General features: G+C 36.9%; 1 protein-coding gene across 1 annotated transcript in view; it reads left to right on the forward strand.

Annotated features, from left to right (window-relative positions):
• Window positions 1-18,613, forward strand: part of SCN9A (sodium voltage-gated channel alpha subunit 9) — a 148,534-nt gene that overhangs the window by 59,081 nt on the left and 70,840 nt on the right. Inside the window, exons 3-11 of the mRNA XM_036884378.2 lie at window positions 1,479-1,597; window positions 1,941-2,030; window positions 2,580-2,708; window positions 4,127-4,218; window positions 5,203-5,412; window positions 12,816-12,879; window positions 13,714-13,855; window positions 15,988-16,194; window positions 17,791-18,078. Of these exons, the coding sequence (XP_036740273.2) occupies window positions 1,479-1,597; window positions 1,941-2,030; window positions 2,580-2,708; window positions 4,127-4,218; window positions 5,203-5,412; window positions 12,816-12,879; window positions 13,714-13,855; window positions 15,988-16,194; window positions 17,791-18,078 (1,341 nt within the window). The remainder of the gene's footprint in view (window positions 1-1,478; window positions 1,598-1,940; window positions 2,031-2,579; window positions 2,709-4,126; window positions 4,219-5,202; window positions 5,413-12,815; window positions 12,880-13,713; window positions 13,856-15,987; window positions 16,195-17,790; window positions 18,079-18,613) is intronic.

Here is an 18,613-nt window from a genome sequence, read left to right on the forward strand (position 1 = left end):
CGTTAACAACCATTTGATCAATAAATATGAGAGATGCCCTCACAAAAAAAAAAAAAAAAAAAAAGGACAGACTTCCAATGGTAAAATAAATTAGTAACCGGGATGTAATGTATAGCATAAGGAATATAGTCAAGATATTGTAACAGCCTGGTAGGGTGATAGCTGGAACCTAGAATTATGTATATAAATGTTCTACCACTGTGTTGTACACTTGAAACTCATGTAATGTAATACTGTGTGTCAACTACCCTTCAGTAAAAAATAATTATTAAAAGAAAAAAAAAAAAAACAATAATAACAAAGAGTGAAATGTGGTATCCACATATAAATCAAGTATAAAAATCAAATGAATATTCATATTTGAACTGACTGTTTAGACTTCATAATGCATGAGCAAAACCGAAAGTTTCTGTGATGACTGCCCTTGTACTGTTCACCATGTAACTTATTCACTATGTAAGAATTTGTTCTCCATGTGAGAACTTGTTCGTTATGCTTCAGAAGATGGGAGACTGATGAAAATTAGGCTTGGGGTGTATTAATGATTGTGCATTGAGCATTGACTCCCCTATACAGAATTTTATTGTTGTTAACAACCGTTTGATCAATAAATATGAGAGATGCCCTCACCAAAAAAAAAAGTACACACTTCCAATTGTAAAATTAATAAGTAACCAGGATGTAATGTATTCCATAAGGAATATAGTCAAAATATTGTAACAACTTGGTATGGTGATAGCTGGTACCTAGAATTATCATGTATATAAATCTTTAATCACTGTGTTGTACACCTGAAACTAATATAATACTGTGTGTCAACCACCCTTCAATAAAAAATAATTATCTACAAAAAAAAAAAAAAAAAAAAAACTACTGTGGATAGTAAGTAGCAAGTGATTTAATTTTATGTTGTTTAATTTTAGCTGTGATTAATATTATGCCTTAAATAGGAAAATTGAACTGGGTAATAAAATTCTTCCAACTCTCATAGTCCTGAAATTTATGAAATTATTTTTTTGAAAGAACTCATACTCTGGAACATTGCTGCTAATCATGACATAGCCTACAAGTATTATAGTTCTCAAAATGTTATGGTAGAATGTCAGGGACAGATGCTTTCTATTTGGTTTGCTTGAAATACAGTGACATGATGAAGGAAGCTTTTTTGTAAACTGTTATGGTTCCTGACTCAAGGGTTGAAGAGATATCAAAAAAAGAAGACACTATTTTCAGAGTTCTAAGCAATACATGCTCATAAATAGTTCTCTTCTTAACTTGCTGAGAAGATGTCGACTTGGAGGTCAGGGACCAATGCGACATAGACAGCTGCGTCGGAAGCAGGGGACCAGTTGCTTGAGTCTAATGCCAGTGTTGCCTTAGTATGACACTACCCCATGGAGGGGTAAACTGCTGATATTAATGTGCCTGACTGCAATTCTGGATTTCAGCTTCATACTGTGTTCTTTTCACTCCTGCAGACTTTCATAGTACTGAACAAAGGGAAAGTGATCTTTCGTTTCAATGCCACACCTGCTCTGTACGTGCTCTCGCCTTTCAGTCCTCTAAGAAGAATATCTATTAAGATTTTAGTACACTCATATCCTTTTTTATATGCTTACTGGCAATGATTCTTTAAAATGTAGTTTTCCTATTTTATTTATGGATTTAGTCCTTTAGTACCCAAAGGCTCTGGTTTTAGTTTATCAATTTCAATATAATTTGGTGTAGGTCCTGAGAAGATTGGGAGAAGAGCGATTTTAGCATTTTAGGGGTGATTACTTTTTTCTGTAACTCCTTTGTTCAAAGAGATTTTTTTTTTCAAGCCTACAAACTCATTTAGGATTATCTTCTAAGGAAGAGTAGTTGCAATTTAAAAAGTGTCATTACCAGATAGTCAAGGTTCCTGCGATGGGCTTTTATATTCCTTGATTCTAAGCTACTTTATTCAGCATTCTTATCATGTGCACTATTCTGACCAACTGCATATTTATGACCATGAGTAACCCTCCCGATTGGACCAAGAATGTAGAGTAAGTGGAAATAAATAACATTTTAATACTGTCTGAGTATTATCATTTTTATTCTTTCCTTTGACTGGAAAGTTAGTGAAGCTATAGAAATTGTGATGTTCTTCTTCCCATGTTATATAGTTGCTTTTCTTTCAGTTATTTTTTTCTCCTCCACAGTATTAACCTGCCAGCAGTAGGCTAGAATAATCAGAAGCTACAGTCTCTCCTAAAAGAACGAACTTCACAGATGCTCTGGTTTGCTGTTAGACATCTTACATAGTCCTTATCCTTGGGTCTATTTCTGATAGAAGCAAAGTAGGAATTTTCTAGGCAGATTTTATACATATGTTCTTAGACATTTTAAATACCAATGCTTTCTGTAAGAGTTTTTGATATGGATGTTTTAAGATTCCTGGAAAGACATATGTTGCAGTTTAATGGACTGAATTCATAAACTAACGGCCACACTACATGCCTTTCTTTGGTTGATCAGAAAAAAATAAATTACAAAGATTCACATGGTACTGTTTTCTTCTCATATTTCATATCCCAATGGATTCTTGTGCCTAGGTACACTTTTACTGGAATATATACTTTTGAATCGCTTGTAAAAATCCTTGCAAGAGGCTTCTGTGTAGGAGAGTTCACTTTCCTTCGTGACCCATGGAACTGGCTCGATTTTGTTGTCATTGTTTTTGCGTAAGTACATTCGTTTTTTTGAAGGGGCAATCTCATGAAAATCACAGACAGCGCAGGATTTCCAGTGGGAACAAACCTCTGGGGTCTGACTTTTCCTGTATATAATAATGGCTGTTTTAAAGGATGCTGTAGGAAAGCTAGTAATGATGGGCAAATACTTTTTTTTTTCAGAAAGAGCATTTTCTACTCAAAAGTCTATAAATCATTAAGATTGGTCTTCTCCCTCCATGCTTAGCGCTTGGGTGGATAATATATACTAGGTTTATACTTTTTCCAAGTTCTTAAATAAAAAACAATGACACCTATAAGAAGCACAAAACAAACTCAGCCTTTAATTACAAGTATGGTGCTCTTGTTACCAACTTACACTCTTTAAGAACTAATGAGTATATTAAAATACAGAAGTAAATCTTCGTAAGGGCTGTCACTGCATACTAAGCCTAACATTAATGCATTGTATATGTATTACATATGCCTCCACATTTTAAAGGGAAAAATATTGCATTGAAATGTAATTTTAATTTATTCATTTTGCTGCTCTTTTCTCAAATGTAGATAAGAAAGATGTCTTTATTTTTTAGTCTCAAACCTGGGTACACTATATTTCCCTGTATCACCTTGAACTGTAAGAGTAATACATGTTCATTAGAGGAGTTTAGACAACACAGGGGGTCTTAAGATTTCCAGTCTCTCATTCCTCCCTGCTGCCCCCTGCCCAGACCTTGTCCCTCGTGGTGGTCACGTGGGAATACTGCGGCTCCACCCATCACCTGCTGATAAGACAACATTGTTATCAGTGAGGCTGCCTCTTCTCAGGCAGGCTCCTTTTTTATGGAGATAAAATTGACATACCATAAAATTTACTTTTTAAAGTATAAAATTCAATGTTTTCTTTATATGGTCACAAAGTTGTGCAACCTTGATCACTCTCTAACTCCAGAATATTTCCCTCCTCCCTCCGAAAACAGTCATTTCCATTCCCTCCTCCCCCCAGTGCCTGGGAACCACAGTGTTTGTTTCTGTGGATTTGCCTACTCTAGTCATTTCACATGAATGGAATCATATGTATGTGGCCTTTTGTGCCTGGCTTCTGTCAGCTAGCATACAGTTTGCAAGGTTTGCCATCGATGTTTTATTGAATATTAAATATGTATATTACCATAATGTTAAGGTCTAATAACTGAAGCATGTAATTGTTTACTTAGGCATGTAAGTGTATGAAACTATTTAAAAATTATATTAATACTTTGCTCACATTGAGTCAAATCAAGTCAAATCAAATTAGTTGTGATAGAAACAAAAGACCTAAGGAACTATAATTTAAATTAAAAGTTCCAAGTTTCCTTGACTAAAGGCACGGATGGGTAAGTATCATAGATTCTCTCTAAATTCTGAATAATTCTGATTTAATTCTGCAGGTATTTAACAGAATTTGTAAACCTAGGCAATGTTTCAGCTCTTCGAACTTTCAGAGTGTTGAGAGCTTTGAAAACTATTTCTGTAATCCCAGGTAAGAAGAAACTGGTGTGAAGCATTAGGCCACTCATAACTCCACCTATTTGGGAGTTGTTCTTTGTGTGTGTGTGTGTGTGTTGTCACTGTGTTTGTGTATAAACCCCCCTATTACAGGTATGTGACAGAGTTTGTGGACCTGGGCAATGTCTCAGCGTTGAGAACATTCAGAGTTCTCCGAGCATTGAAAACAATTTCAGTCATTCCAGGTGAGAGTGGGGTTAAACACCGGGGCTGACTTTGATCTTTTGGAGGAAAGACAAGAAAAACTTTCTCTTCAGCAATTTGAATTGCATTTGATTTCTTCTGTTTTTCACAATCATTATTAAAAGTCAGCCTTTGAGTTTAACCAATTGCATGGGACTTAGAGGATGAAGATGGCCATTTGGCTCACATCTCAACTTGAAATTTTCCATCCTGTCTAACAGTTCTTTTTCCATTCTGCTATCCAGGAATGAAAATTTCAATTTGTTTTAATTGCTTTTTCATACAGTTCAGAAAAGAGATACAAAACATCAGCATGGGGGGTACTGCATGACATGTTTTTTATCTTTCCTCAACAAACCATTTCTTGAGTGAAAAATAGTTCACTGTCACTCCATGCAGCAATTCAACCTCTTTGTTTTGATATCCTTATAGAGAGATGGTTTGTTTGGCAAGCATTTAGTGAAATAGTCCTTAAAAATCTAGTTTTACAAATGAGTATGGATATGGTTTGCGCCAGCAAATTACTCATTTTGACGATTTGGTTATTCTTTGGAAACATTTTCCTATTGCTAATCATTTCCTGTAATATATGGAAACAAAATGCATATAAAACAGCAAATGCACCCTTTTGAGCTACTAGACTTTTTTGGAATCAGGTTATTTAAGGCCACTGATTTGATATAATGCATGCATTTCTAGGAAAGCTTGTGCTTTACTTTCGTTTCTCACTCAGAGGCTTATTTCATTATGAACACCTCTTCCCCACTGTGTTCAGGCCTGAAGACCATCGTGGGGGCCCTGATCCAGTCTGTGAAGAAGCTCTCAGACGTCATGATCCTGACCGTGTTCTGTCTGAGCGTGTTTGCCCTGATTGGACTGCAGCTCTTCATGGGCAACCTAAAGAATAAGTGTGTGCGACAGCCACCTGAAAGTAATGATACATTAGAAAGCATACTGGAGACACTTGAAGAAGAAAATTACAGAAGTAAGAAGTTAATAAGTTGAAATAAGGCTAAAAACATGGCTCTTTTTTATCAATGAAATGTTACTTTAATTTTAATTATTTCAAAATTATGCATATATGTAGAAAGTTGCTACAGTGGAAATTAGATCTTGTTATATTTTCATAAATCTCCCTGATTCTAAGCTTTCTAGCAGTTCTAGTACTAGACACATGGGGTAGTTCCATAAGTCTCATTTTCTGAAAGATAAAGAATAAATTTGGTCTAGAGAAATAAATTTTAAGCTATGAAGTAATAGAAACCATTGCATTCCATCATAAGATACATATTTTATATGCACTTGTTTTATTGTATAGCATACTTCCATTTATTCATAGTGTAATTTATTTGTCACATAATATATTTTTAGACTTGTATTATACATATAACTGTAGCACTGCATAGTTATTTAATCATAACATTAATATTATCACATATTAAAATGTGTCTCATTATTTCTAAAGATTTGTATAAAGCAGAACAGTATACTCAGCTTTATTAGCATTATCTTCAAATTATAACCAATGATGAGTTTCACAGCTCTTTCTGATGGCTTCCTTCAATCTAGCTAATGGCATCCCATCAAAATTTAATGAATCAGATCTAGTTCTGTAGGTACCATAGAGGTGATCTGCACAAATGGTCTCAGAAGTCTGTTTAATTCACATGTATACTTTAGAGTATCTTATAGAAAGTGTGAACTGAGTGTTTCTAAGCAATTGTCCCCTAAAAGTTTCTCTCTCTGGAGCTGTGAATGAGTTTGGGTGAGGATGAGATCAAACAAGATTGAACTTTCTGTCTGATGGCTGCAGTGTGCCTATGTGATGTTGCCACGTGAACCCATAAATCTTAATAGATAATTAGATCCAGATGTAGGCTGGAAATCAATAAATTTTTCAAATGTATGTGCCTTTGACAGAAGTTCAGGGAATAAATGTCAGGATTCTCCTTGGATAAGAGAAAATTATATACATTATTTTTTACCTCTATTAAATGTGTGTTTTCCCACTCACTAAGAAAGAAAAAATAAACCTAATACAGTTAAAGACTGTAAGTAAAGAAAAAAAGAGAATGCCAAAACAAGAAAACTGAAGGTTTTCAAGAAAAATATTTAATATATATTCTTTACTACCAACATTTGATAAGGAAGTTAGCATAGTTTACTTTCCTTTTTACTTTGTTTTCTTAATTTTTATAAATATGATCTCAAATTTTATTTCAAATTTTCAAAGAGTTTTATTCCTTAATTTATATGGTATGAAAGTAGTGTATCTTGTGGGTAATTATTAACATTTACATTGTTTTGCAAATCAATTTATACCTCCTTAGACAGATTTTTTTACTCCTATCACTACTGGTTCTTTCATTCTGAATCTTGGTCCCATTCCTGAGTTTATAATTTGAATGATTTTTTTTAACTTCTGGAATTGCTTGAAGCAATTTTTAAAAAAAGAATAGGAAAAGCCATTGAATTTTGCAATGTATCTTTATATTGTGTTTACACAAGTGCACGACAGCCTGGCAAACAAGAAATTTTCTAGAACAACCCTCTCTTTCAATGCTGAACATTACTCTTCATTTTCTTCTGATAGATAGTTTTAGAGAGGAAGTTTGTGTCCAGTCCAAATTTGGTTTCTTTCCTGTTTTCTGTGCCATAGAAGCCAGGTCTTACTGCAATACTTACTCAGGCATTTATTTACCACGTGTTCATTAAGTGCTCCCCTGAGCTAGGCGCTGTGCAAGTTTCTGCAGTAAAGCAATGACCATGACAGTCTTATCGCCTGCTTTCACAGAGCTTATATTCTACTGGGAATGAAAGATTAAAAGGAGGGGAACAGACAAATAAATAAAAAATATTGTAAGGTGTAATAAAAAGCTATGCAAAGAAAATAAATCTCAGGGGAGAGCTGCCATTTGGCATTCATTCTGAGCCCCTGCTTTTCTGAGATACCAGCTAAATGAGAAGATCTGTCTGAAGAGGTAGCATTTAACTGGAGATCTAAAGGGTGATAAGAATCCATAAAATAGTGTAAGTGTGGGTGGGAGTGTGTAAGGCGGTTGCTGCCTTCTTGAGTTAGAAGGAGTAGCATGTGGAAAGGCCCTGGAACAAGAAAGAATTTGTGTGTTTAAGGAATGGAAAAACAGCAATGTTGTTAGACTTTAGCAAAGGAGAAACAGACGGCAAAGAAAGTGGGAGAAGTAGTCAGCGGTCCTATCACAAAGGGTGTTCTAGCCCCTGGCAAGGAGTTTGGATTTTATTCATTTGGTCTGCTGTGAGGAGAACTGTGATTGGGCGAGGAGGGGAGATGGTCAACTGGTAGAAGGAAGACCCGTGCGTTGCTGCTTCTGTCACCCAAACGGAAGTAGACTGTGGCTTCATCTGGAGTTGTGGCAGGAAGTGACGAGAAAAGGGTGAGTTAAGATAAAATCTGATGGACTTGGTGAATTAGGGAAGAGGGGAGAGGTTGAGAATGTCTTCTAGGTTTGTGGCCACAGTAACTGACTGAGTGGCAAGGGGAAGTGAGGGATGGTTGGGCAGGTTTGTAGGGGAAGGCGGCTATTGGCCAGTTCAAATGGGAATGACATTAAGACTTCCAAGTGAACAGATAGGGTAGACAATTGGAGATGTAAGCAAAGGGATCAGAGGAACTGCCTGGTTCGGGATAATCAAAGAAATCAGCGGCAAGAAGGATACATACACACATCCTTCTGAAAACCCTGATGTTTATAAGTAGGCAGAGGAATGGGCAACCTTGTGTTTAAAGCAAATTTGGTGTTTAGAAGATGCTCAGCTCCACAATCCTAATGTCTAGAAGGCAGGTAGAGAGGAAAATGGACACAGAGAAGGAGCATCTAGTAAAGTATGAAGTGAATAAAGATGTAAATAGTGAAGCCAAAAGAAAGTATGTTGAGAAAAAGGGAGTGCTTGTGTCAAGTGCTGTTGGAAGAACCACGATTAAGGATGATGAAGACAGAGAAGCATACATTAGCTTAAACAACATGGAAGTTGTCAGAGACTTGCATGAGAAAATTTTAGCAGAATAGTAAGAGCACAGGTTGGACTGAGGTGGTAACAGGTAAATCAGAGTCAGGAAGAAGAGAAGATGGTACACACAGACCATTCATCCAAGAAATTAGACTATAGGGAAGCAGAATAATGGGGGCCATGGCCGGCATTGTTTTAAAAGATGGATTTTGATAGAGATGTTTATTTACTTGTAGAAATGAATGAATAGTCAAATATGGATTAGTAATTCAGGAAAGGGGGGAAAGTTAAGTCCTTGAGAAGGTGGAAGAGCAAAGAGGAGAAATATCTCCACCACTGATGCAGGAGGAAATGTGGAGGAACATGCTGAAGAATTAATTACCGAGGAGGATTAAGTCAAACCCTGTACCTTTTATTTCCTCGGAAAAGTGTGAGATGGGATCATTGCTAACAGTGCAGATAAAGAAGAGAAAATTCTCTAGAAGATTTGAGGAGAATGCACTCTGGTTATCTTAGGGAATGCAACCTGGAGTCTATTTTGAGTGCCACTTTGATATTGGAGATCATTTATTTAAAATGTGAACACTCCCTTGGGTGTGAGAGTTTCTCCAATGACTTCAGCAATTTGGGAGCAAGTATGGAGAAGGTGGATGCTGGATTATGTGTCAGATTAGGTTTCTGCCAGGTGAGTGTGACACACTGAGAGAAATGCATGGAAACTGAGTAAATGTTAAAAGAGAATGGTGATAAGGAGTGCCCACGGATTCTGAACTGGACGAAGAAAGAAGTGAACCCAAGGTTTGGTTGGTAGATCATGAGGAGGTGGTGAGATAAATGAATCAGAATTCCTGAAGAGTTCAGAGAATTGTAATGACGAAGGCAGCCTATATAGAAATCCTGAACATCTACTCAAAGTGTTTTGTGGTGTCTACAGCAGAGCATCTTTGGAGATGTTTTTAAAATACATTGTCAAATAAACTAGCCCGCTGTCTAACCTCATGTTTAAAAACATAATTTATATAATTCTTTGGTTCTACACACTATCTGCTTTGATGTTCATCAAACTTCCCTCCTGCTGCTACAGATGGTGGAAAGGTTTATGTGCATAGTTTATAGCTAAATTTCTGGGAGCTGTTAATACACTGATGTAGCATGGGTCTATTGGAGGAAAGGGGCATATCTCCTGCTCCTGTTGTCTAAATGTTTAACATTGAATAGACAAGTTCTTGGAGAAGCCACAATGCTGGGATGCCTATTGCCAGTACTTTTCCAGTCTCTTTCATCCACAGCTCTTCCCTTGATGGGACATCTCCCAGAATGCAATGTGTCCTTTGCAGGCGCTCTGTCTCTGTGTGGTTCCCTGAACTAGTTTTCTCAGAGTTGACTTATTGTTGCCCCTTGGTTGAGGAACAAACTCTTGACTCTGAAAGCCCAAGGCATAGAGAGTTGCTCTAAGCTGTTTTTTTCTGAGCTAGGTCAGATAAAACTAATCAAAGAATGTTTAGGTCATCAATTATATTTTATCATTCTGTTCTATTGCCCTTGAAATGAACAGAAAATTTACCCAGAATCTGTATTAGATTGAATTCAGTTCCAGATTTTTATTGTATGAATTACGTAATTTTCTATTTCTTTTTTCCCATCTGTATTTTACTGTGAACTTGAGACTTACCTATTACTATCCACAATCTTTGCCATTATACTGCATTACATTGATTTAACAGCTTTACTGAGATATAATTCATATACTATAAAATCCTCCCTTGTAAATTATACAGTTCAGTGGTTTTTAGTATATGCAAGGTTGGGTAGCCATCATCACTAATTTTAGAATATTTCACCTCTCTCAAAAGAAATCCTTTGTATAATGTCAATCACCTCCCCCTTTCCCTCCCTCCCCCAGCCCCTGACAACCATTAATCTACTTCTATCTCTATGAATTTACCTACTATGAACATTTCATATAAACAAAATCATACGACATGTGGCCTTTTGGGTCTGGCTTCTTTTACTTATTATGCTTTCAACTTTCATCCATGTAGCCTGCAGCAGTAATTCTTTTTACCGCTAACTAATATTCCACTGTGCGTATACACTACAGTTTATTTATTCATTCATTAGTTGATGGACACCTGGGTTGTTCCCCCTTTTTGGCTGTTGTGAGTAATGCAGTTGTGAACATTCATGTGTAAGTTTTACTGTGAATGTATGTTTTCCTTTCTCTTGGTATAACACTTTCCCTTTACATGTTAACCTTAAATTCCCTTGAGGCTAATTATCCTACTAATTTAATGTCTACTTGTTTAGGAATTGCTTTAATGTGTTCTACCAGACTGCAGTGAGGTTCTCCCATTACTGTGCCTTTACATCATCCTCGTACTGAACTGAGTGTATTGCCCTGGAATGTGCTGGTACAGGCTGCTGTGGGGCCCATTCTCCTAAAACAGCTCCTTCCTGATTACTTCATGAGCCAGTGTTGGGGTAAACAGTGACAGTGAAGCAACCCTTCTATAGTGAAAATATTTTGGAAGTTGATGTTTAAAAAATTGCTTCTTTAACTCCTCCATCCTCGTTTTGCCATGCCCACCATCCCGGGCCTGGGGTTTTTTTCCAAAAAATTGTTTATGCACAATCTCACCAAAATTTTTACCTCAAACCAAGAGGCTTCATTGTTTTATTTGTATTTTCATCCTAAGGCAAAATGACAGTGTGTAAATCAGTCAGTCTTATCTGAAACTGTTTAATAGTTTCATAATAATAGCTGCTGCCCTTGGAGCAGCTGTTTACAATGTGTGGATCCCTATATTAAGTGCTTTGCATGCAATATCCTATTTATACTATTCAACATCTCTACAAAGTAGGTGTGCTTATCCACATTTTACAGATATGGATAAATATTAAAGTGGTCAGATACTCCACCTACAGAGGAAGAATGGGGCATAGATGCAACGGGTCCAAGTATGTCTGACCTCAAAGTCCTTCTTGCACTATTACCCCAAAAGCTTCCTACTCATTACATCTTTATTACTTTGACTTGAGCCAGATAGTGTGCTGGGCCCTTATGTTTTTATACTTTTACTATGCAAAGTTGGGTCAGCTCCCTGTCTTAAGAATAAGGCTTAAGAGCAGATGGAGGAAGAGATTATGAGATCCCTTGCATCTGAAAATGGGCACAAAAGGTAACTGATAGAGAGATGTCCCATGATTTCATTGCCATGTCCCCAACATCTGGAACTTAGTAAGTCCTAAAAACTTGATTGGTGAATAAACAAGATGACTTCAGAAGGTAAGTTTTGTCCACTTATCATATTACCCTGCTGACTCTGTCTCTTCTGAAATATTGTGGGGTTCAGTCATGGGCTCCCGTCTTCCCCTTCCTTTCCTGTCCTTAGCTACCCTCTCTGGGCTGACTCGTCAAGGTCCGTGGCCTTGAGGACTCTACCCGAGGACGACTCCCATCACATCCTTGTGTCCTCTCCACACACACCCCTGCACGCTCCCTCAGCAAGTGCTGTCCGCTCTGTTTTCCTCCCCTTCTCTGCCTATCCACAGATACTCTTTGAACTGTAGCCGTGCCAGTTCTCGCTGTACTCATTTACTTGCACACCTACTTCCATACTTGCTCTCTTCAAGGTCATGGTCTGCAAAGCAACCATGGTGACATTTTTAAATGGTAATCATTGTCTCCTAGCTCTACTTTCCACTTCCGTTACCTCTAATCATACTTAAAATCCAAACTTCTTTTCATAACATGGAAATTACATGTTCTGGCCCCTGCCTATCTCTGCCACACAGTACTTCCCACGCACTGCACTATAAGCAAGCTGGCTATCTTGCTGTTTCTTCCATTCACCAACTTCATATCTGCCTCAGGGCCTTTGCTCTTGCTTTGTACCCGCCCTAGATGTCTCTTCACCAGGGCCTTTGAATAGCTGGCTTCTTTGTAGCATTTAGATCCCAGTTCTAATGTCATTTCTTTAGAAAGGGTTTCCCTGACCACATTTTATCACATTGTCTTAACTTATTTTCTTTAGGGCATTTATTCATTCATTAGTTGATGGACTCTTGGGTTGTCCTTCTGAAAATATCTTGTATATTTATTTATTTACTTATTAAGTGCCTTTCTCCATCCCCAACTTCTACCCTTACCTAAACAAAGATTCATAAAACTGATAATCTTCTTTATCATGTTTATCATTATACTCACTACCTGGCCCATTAGAGGTTAACATAAATATTTGAGGGAGTGTATATGAGAATATAATAAATAAATGAATGTATATTGTCTAGGACCAGGCCTGAATGTATGTGAATACGTCTATATTAATGAACTTAAAACTGCTGTATCATTTTTAAAGTTTATATACTGTAATTTATGTTGTTCAATTTCTTCCTAAACAGAATATTTTTATTACTTGGAGGGATCCAAAGATGCTCTCCTTTGTGGCATGAGCCCAGACTCAGGGTACGTACCATTTATTTTATTTTTAGTCTAAGGCTGCAAAAAAAGGAAAAGTACACTCAGTTTGCTAATAAGAATCTTTGATTCTACTTTGTTTTCATATATTGCATGGCACTGTTTGACTGCCGTCACACAGTGAGTCCAGACTTTAAAGCATTCATAGATAATACATACTTTATAAAGCAAGACTTGAGGTAGTGTTTGAATTAAAACAAGATACAAATCACGTAAATGTTAAGAAAGTAGAAAAATTACTTACAAAATACCCCACCAAAAGTTGGTTGGTTAGTTAGAAGCCTTTCTTCTTTCTGGAAAGAAGAGTGAACAAAATCAGCATTTCTTTCCATCCTCAAATTCTACTCACTCTCCAATGAAGTATTGTAGCTGTGTCAGTGCCTATATATCAATCTGTGGATACAAGAACTACTATATGACATCTGGCGAAAGATTCCAAGTTTTGATGTGGCAATGATGATGATACTAATAGCAGCTACCATTTAAATGCTTTCTATGTGTGCAACTAGGCGAGGTAACTTGCAAACTTTATCTTCTTTAAACTTAATCGCAGTCTTAACCTTTTGATGTTGATGTTATCCTGTTTTCACAGAAAGAGGGAACTGTGCTTGGAGAATTTAAGTAATTTGACAAAACCAGCTAGTAAATAGTAGGGGTGGGATTCAAACCCAGTTCTTCCTGACTTCACATAATGTGTTAAGATCATTGTTCATCAGTATTGTCCCCCTAGAAAAGGATCCTTGGGTTTCTAACTTTTCTGTAGTGCTCTTCAGCTTACATCCTGAAGACGTTCTAAGTTGTGATACTCTTTTTCATATGTAGTCAGTGTCCAGAAGGATACCAATGTATGAAGATCGGCAGAAACCCCGATTATGGCTACACGAGCTTTGACACTTTCAGCTGGGCGTTCTTAGCCTTGTTTCGGCTGATGACCCAGGATTACTGGGAAAACCTTTACCAACAGGTGAGTGGCAAGAAAAATATTCATTGCCTTTTGAAACGGCATATAAATCTGATGTATATTCCTTACCAGCCTTACATAGGAGGTGATATATTCAATTTAGAATTCAGAACACTCTATTGTCTTTATTACTAAAATTAGACACGTTTTGCTTCCAACACTATTGGAGTGGGTTGTTCTTAAAATCATGTTATTTTCTTACCCTGCCCTGACTTATCTGATTTCGAGTTCTCTTCTCCCTTTCTGAGCAGAGCATCCCATGGCGTCCAAAGTAAGAGCAGGAACTATGATGTAATGTGTTCTCGTAGCACACTCTCCCCGTTTACACACACACACACACACACACACACACACACGTGCGCGGCTTTCCACATGTGCCTCCAGGCTTGGAGTGCCCCAAACAGCAGGCTCTCCTGTGCTCACCATGCTTCATTTTTGAACTCCTGTGTACAATTGTTATGGATTCAGTTGTTTCCTCCCAAATTCCTAAGTTGGAGACCTAACTTCCAGTTCCTTAGAATGACTCTATTTGGAGTTACGGCCTTTAAAGGGGTAACTAAGTTAAACTAAGGCGCTGTTAGGAAGGCTCCTCATCCAGTCTGACTGGTGTCTTTCCAAGAAGAGGAGGTCAGGACATGAGAGGGCTGTTTCTGCCAGGACTTGGGGAGGGGGCCGCCGTTTGCCAGCCAAGGAGGGAAACCAAACAGGCCACCACGTGGACCCTGGACTTCCATCCTCTCCAGCTGTGAGAAATAAAATTTCGGGGTGTAAGCCACCTCGTCTGTAGTGTTTTGTTAAGGCAGCCCTAGCAAACTAATGTAAGAATCGGACTCGGTTCCCTCCTCTGAGTTTTCCTCTCCCAGCCCAGTGCCCCTTCCTCTCCACGCCCATGCTCTCTGGGTGTTCTCCCGTTTGTGGCATCCATCCCTTGGGTGGAATTGTTAATTCACACGCTGTGTCCTCTGACCCAGATGTGATCCTCTCCAGCCTGTGGGCTCTGTCTTAGGTATTATCAGCATCCAAGCCCAGCAGGACAGAGAAGAAAATGATTATTCTGTATGATAAATAATGATGAATCACTGTTCTCAGAATTGACACAGATTCTTCGCTTGGCCTGTTTTAAGGTTTCTTAATTTCTGAGAATATTATGAATGAATACAGAAATTATACAAAAATATATTTCACAGGAAAAATAAATACAAGTGTCTTCCTAAATATGCCAAAAAATGCTCACCTTTACTTAATGTTAAGGAAATGCAAATTGCAACTAGAGTGTCATGAGCTTGCACCTGTCAGAGTGACGAAGCTCAAACAGGAGATCAAAAGAGAGGACTGGCTGGACATAGAGGCAGATTTGCCCACACCTAGAGGAACCCCAGAGATGTAACGTGGGAAATGTCCATGAACGTGCCCATTAACCTAACAGTTCCACTAAGAATTTATCCAAGAGAAGAAATCAGTAAATAAGGAAAAGGAGTAAGTGGGCATCAGAACTAGGAGAAAGAGACTTATTTTTCATTTAATATTTGTGCCATTTGAATTTCTTGACCACATTGTGTTTTATACATTTTTTTTGTTTAATTTGTTTTGCATCTATATCTTTTTTTTATTAAGGTATCACTGATATACAATCTTATGCTCAGATTGTACATTCTTAATACATGTTAATTAAAAATGAATATAAAAATAAGTGAACAGATAAATTCATACCATAAAACTCTCTACCTGTGTGAATATAATACATCATCATTAATACTTCTTGTTTGGATGGAATTTTATCAGTAAAAGGGATGATAGATATTATCTGGTCCTGTCATTTGAAAACGAGCAAAGCAGTTCACTTTTCAGTGTGTTTCAGTCTGGGGTGGGGGGATTCTGTTGTTATTTTGCTTAAAATTAAGAATCATATCTAATTTTAGTACAAGCTTAGTCGATTGTTGTATCCTTTGTACTGCAAATGTCTGTATTTTAATACTGGTTGATTCCATGGGGATATAATTTTATTCCTTTATAGTTCTGATAACAAGAGATTATATGGAACTTTCCAGTTTACCCATGCCTAATATGCCATTCAAGTTGAAATAATTTACCAAAAAAAACTTCGTGTTATTAAAATGATTTCCATTTTTCCCTAGACACTGCGTGCTGCTGGGAAAACCTACATGATCTTCTTTGTTGTGGTGATTTTTCTGGGCTCCTTTTATCTAATAAACTTGATCCTTGCTGTGGTGGCCATGGCCTATGAAGAGCAGAACCAGGCGAACATTGAAGAAGCCAGGCAAAAAGAGTTAGAATTTCAACAGATGCTAGATTGTCTTAAAAAAGAGCAAGAAGAAGCTGAGGTAATGTCATTTGTTTTTAAATTCTTCCTGGAAGTAGAAGTGCAAAGGGAAAGAGCAGAGGCTCTGTGGTCTTCCCCAAAGAGATTTTTCTTACTGGGCTTTCAAATATAAACTGAATTTTCATCCAAGTGCAGTTGAAGGAACCAATTCTGAATCGAGTTAGAATTGACATCTGCCCCGTTCCACCTTCCCCATAATCAGGTCACTCAGGCAGAAGACTGTCCTAAACTGTTCCCTCTACACCTGTTACTCCTGATTCTTCAGTGCGCATGGCATTATGCAAAGTCCCAATACATATACGATGTGTTTCCCTGGAGTAAAAATCTTACGCAAAAGTTTAGGGAAAATTATTTTAAAGTTAACAGATACTCTATGGGGCGTAAAGCAAAATGTGCATCAGTTTTGGTTAATGTTGCAAGGATTTTTAAGATAAAACGTGAGATGTTTAAAAAATCATGCTTTATGGTGGTGGCAACTTTAGGCTAATCAGCAAATTCTTGAGGGCTCCTCCTTAACTCCCGTCTCCAAAGGGATGCTCCATTGGAATGTTGGAGAAGGTTTGTACTAAGAGAACCAGAATTTCAAATATAAAGTGAGTCTTAAAACTTGTTTAATAGTTTGACCTAGTTAAATCTCTTAAGGAATCTAACATGTTGGGGGGCGGTAGTAAACTGTGACACAGAAAGATTTCCGTACAGTATTTTAATAATATTAAAATTTAGAAAGCATTTAATTTTCAAAAATTAGGTAAATGGTTCAAAGGATTATGATATTTTCATATCCTGGAGTATTATTCAGTCACAAAAGTATGTGTTTTAAGAATATTATAATGACAGGAAAAGCTGTTAATTTAACAATATATTAAATAGTAGGTTACAAAATTGAGCACAAGATACAAATTAACTTAAAATTGTGTATATAAAGACAGGTAGAAATACTAGTCTTAAGTTATTTCTGGGATGTAGATTATGAGAGATTTTTATTTATTTTTTCACAATATCTTTATTTTCCAAATCTTTACAATGATTGCTTTATTTTAATAAAGGAAATACTTTTATAAGGGTATTACATTCCCAGGAATTTCCTAGAGAACTCCACAGAAATCCCTTTCAGTTTCTTGAGATTTGTTTTGTAATAATTTGTTTTTATTTTTCAGACAAGTGAATCTTCACTAAACTGAGTGCCTTATTCTATTGGTAATATTGAGTTAATTACCTTAACAAGAAATATAAATTATCAATTACATAGCTTATGTGAGTTTTGTGTTCCAGAATTACCTAGTAAAACTTTCATATATACTATTTAAAATTACCTTACTATGAATGTAATAGTTTAATTCCAAATTACCATTAGGATTTATTATGATTACATAATTATATAATTGGATTTATAATTATATATTTATTATAATATATAATTATAATAAATATATGCTTTGTAAGCTCTCTGGTCATAGTGCAAAGAAAACATTACTTCATGTAGAAGGGACATGATTATATACACAGTGTAATTAAATTCATGCTAGAGAGGTACCCCACAGTAGGGCGTCTCAGACTTTGAGAATGACTCACTCTGTGTGACCCCTTGATCCAACAGGTAATAGCGTTGGCAGCAGCTGAATATGCAAGTATCGGGAGAAGCAGAATTATGGGCATCTCCGAAAGTTCTTCTGAAACATCCAGACTGAGCTCCAAAAGTGCTAAAGAAAGAAGAAACAGAAGGAAAAAAAAGAACCAAAAGAAGCTCTCTAGTGGGGAAGAAAAGGGAGATGATGAGAAATTGTCCAAATCAGAGTCAGAGGAGAGTATCAGGAGAAAAAGTTTTCACCTTGGTGTTGAAGGTCATAGGCGAGCACGTGAAAAGAGACTGTCTACCCCTAATCAGGTACCATTGAAATATCAAATGAGGGTCACCAGAAATAGGATAATAGAGCAGAATGTTTTATTCTGGGATAAGGGACCTCAGGAGAGGAAAGTGAGTGAATTCATTGGTGTGTTTTTACGTAAAAGCCTATTGATTGGTGGGCATTTATGGAAAGAACATATATGTACATAGTTTCCCATTTAAATGTGACCAGATTTTTAATTGTAGTATAGTTGATATAAAATCATATGTTGGTTTCAAGTATACAACACAGTGGTTCAGCAGTTACCCATATTATTAAATACTGCAGTTACCATCTGTCAGCATAGGATTCTGTCAACGTTACAGAGCCACTGGTTATATTCTCCACACCCGTAAACAGTTTATATTATGATTGAAAATTTTTGTGCCCTTTTATACCCATCCCCACCCACCCACCCCAGCCCCTGCCCCATGGTGTCCTCTAGTCACTTCTCAGTGTCTATGAGTCTACTGCTATTTTGTTCATTTTGTTTTGTTTTTATATTCCACAAAAAGGGGAAATTATATGGTATTT

This window comes from Manis pentadactyla, chromosome 8, assembly GCF_030020395.1.
Source record: "Manis pentadactyla isolate mManPen7 chromosome 8, mManPen7.hap1, whole genome shotgun sequence".
Classification (NCBI taxonomy): domain Eukaryota; kingdom Metazoa; phylum Chordata; class Mammalia; order Pholidota; family Manidae; genus Manis; species Manis pentadactyla.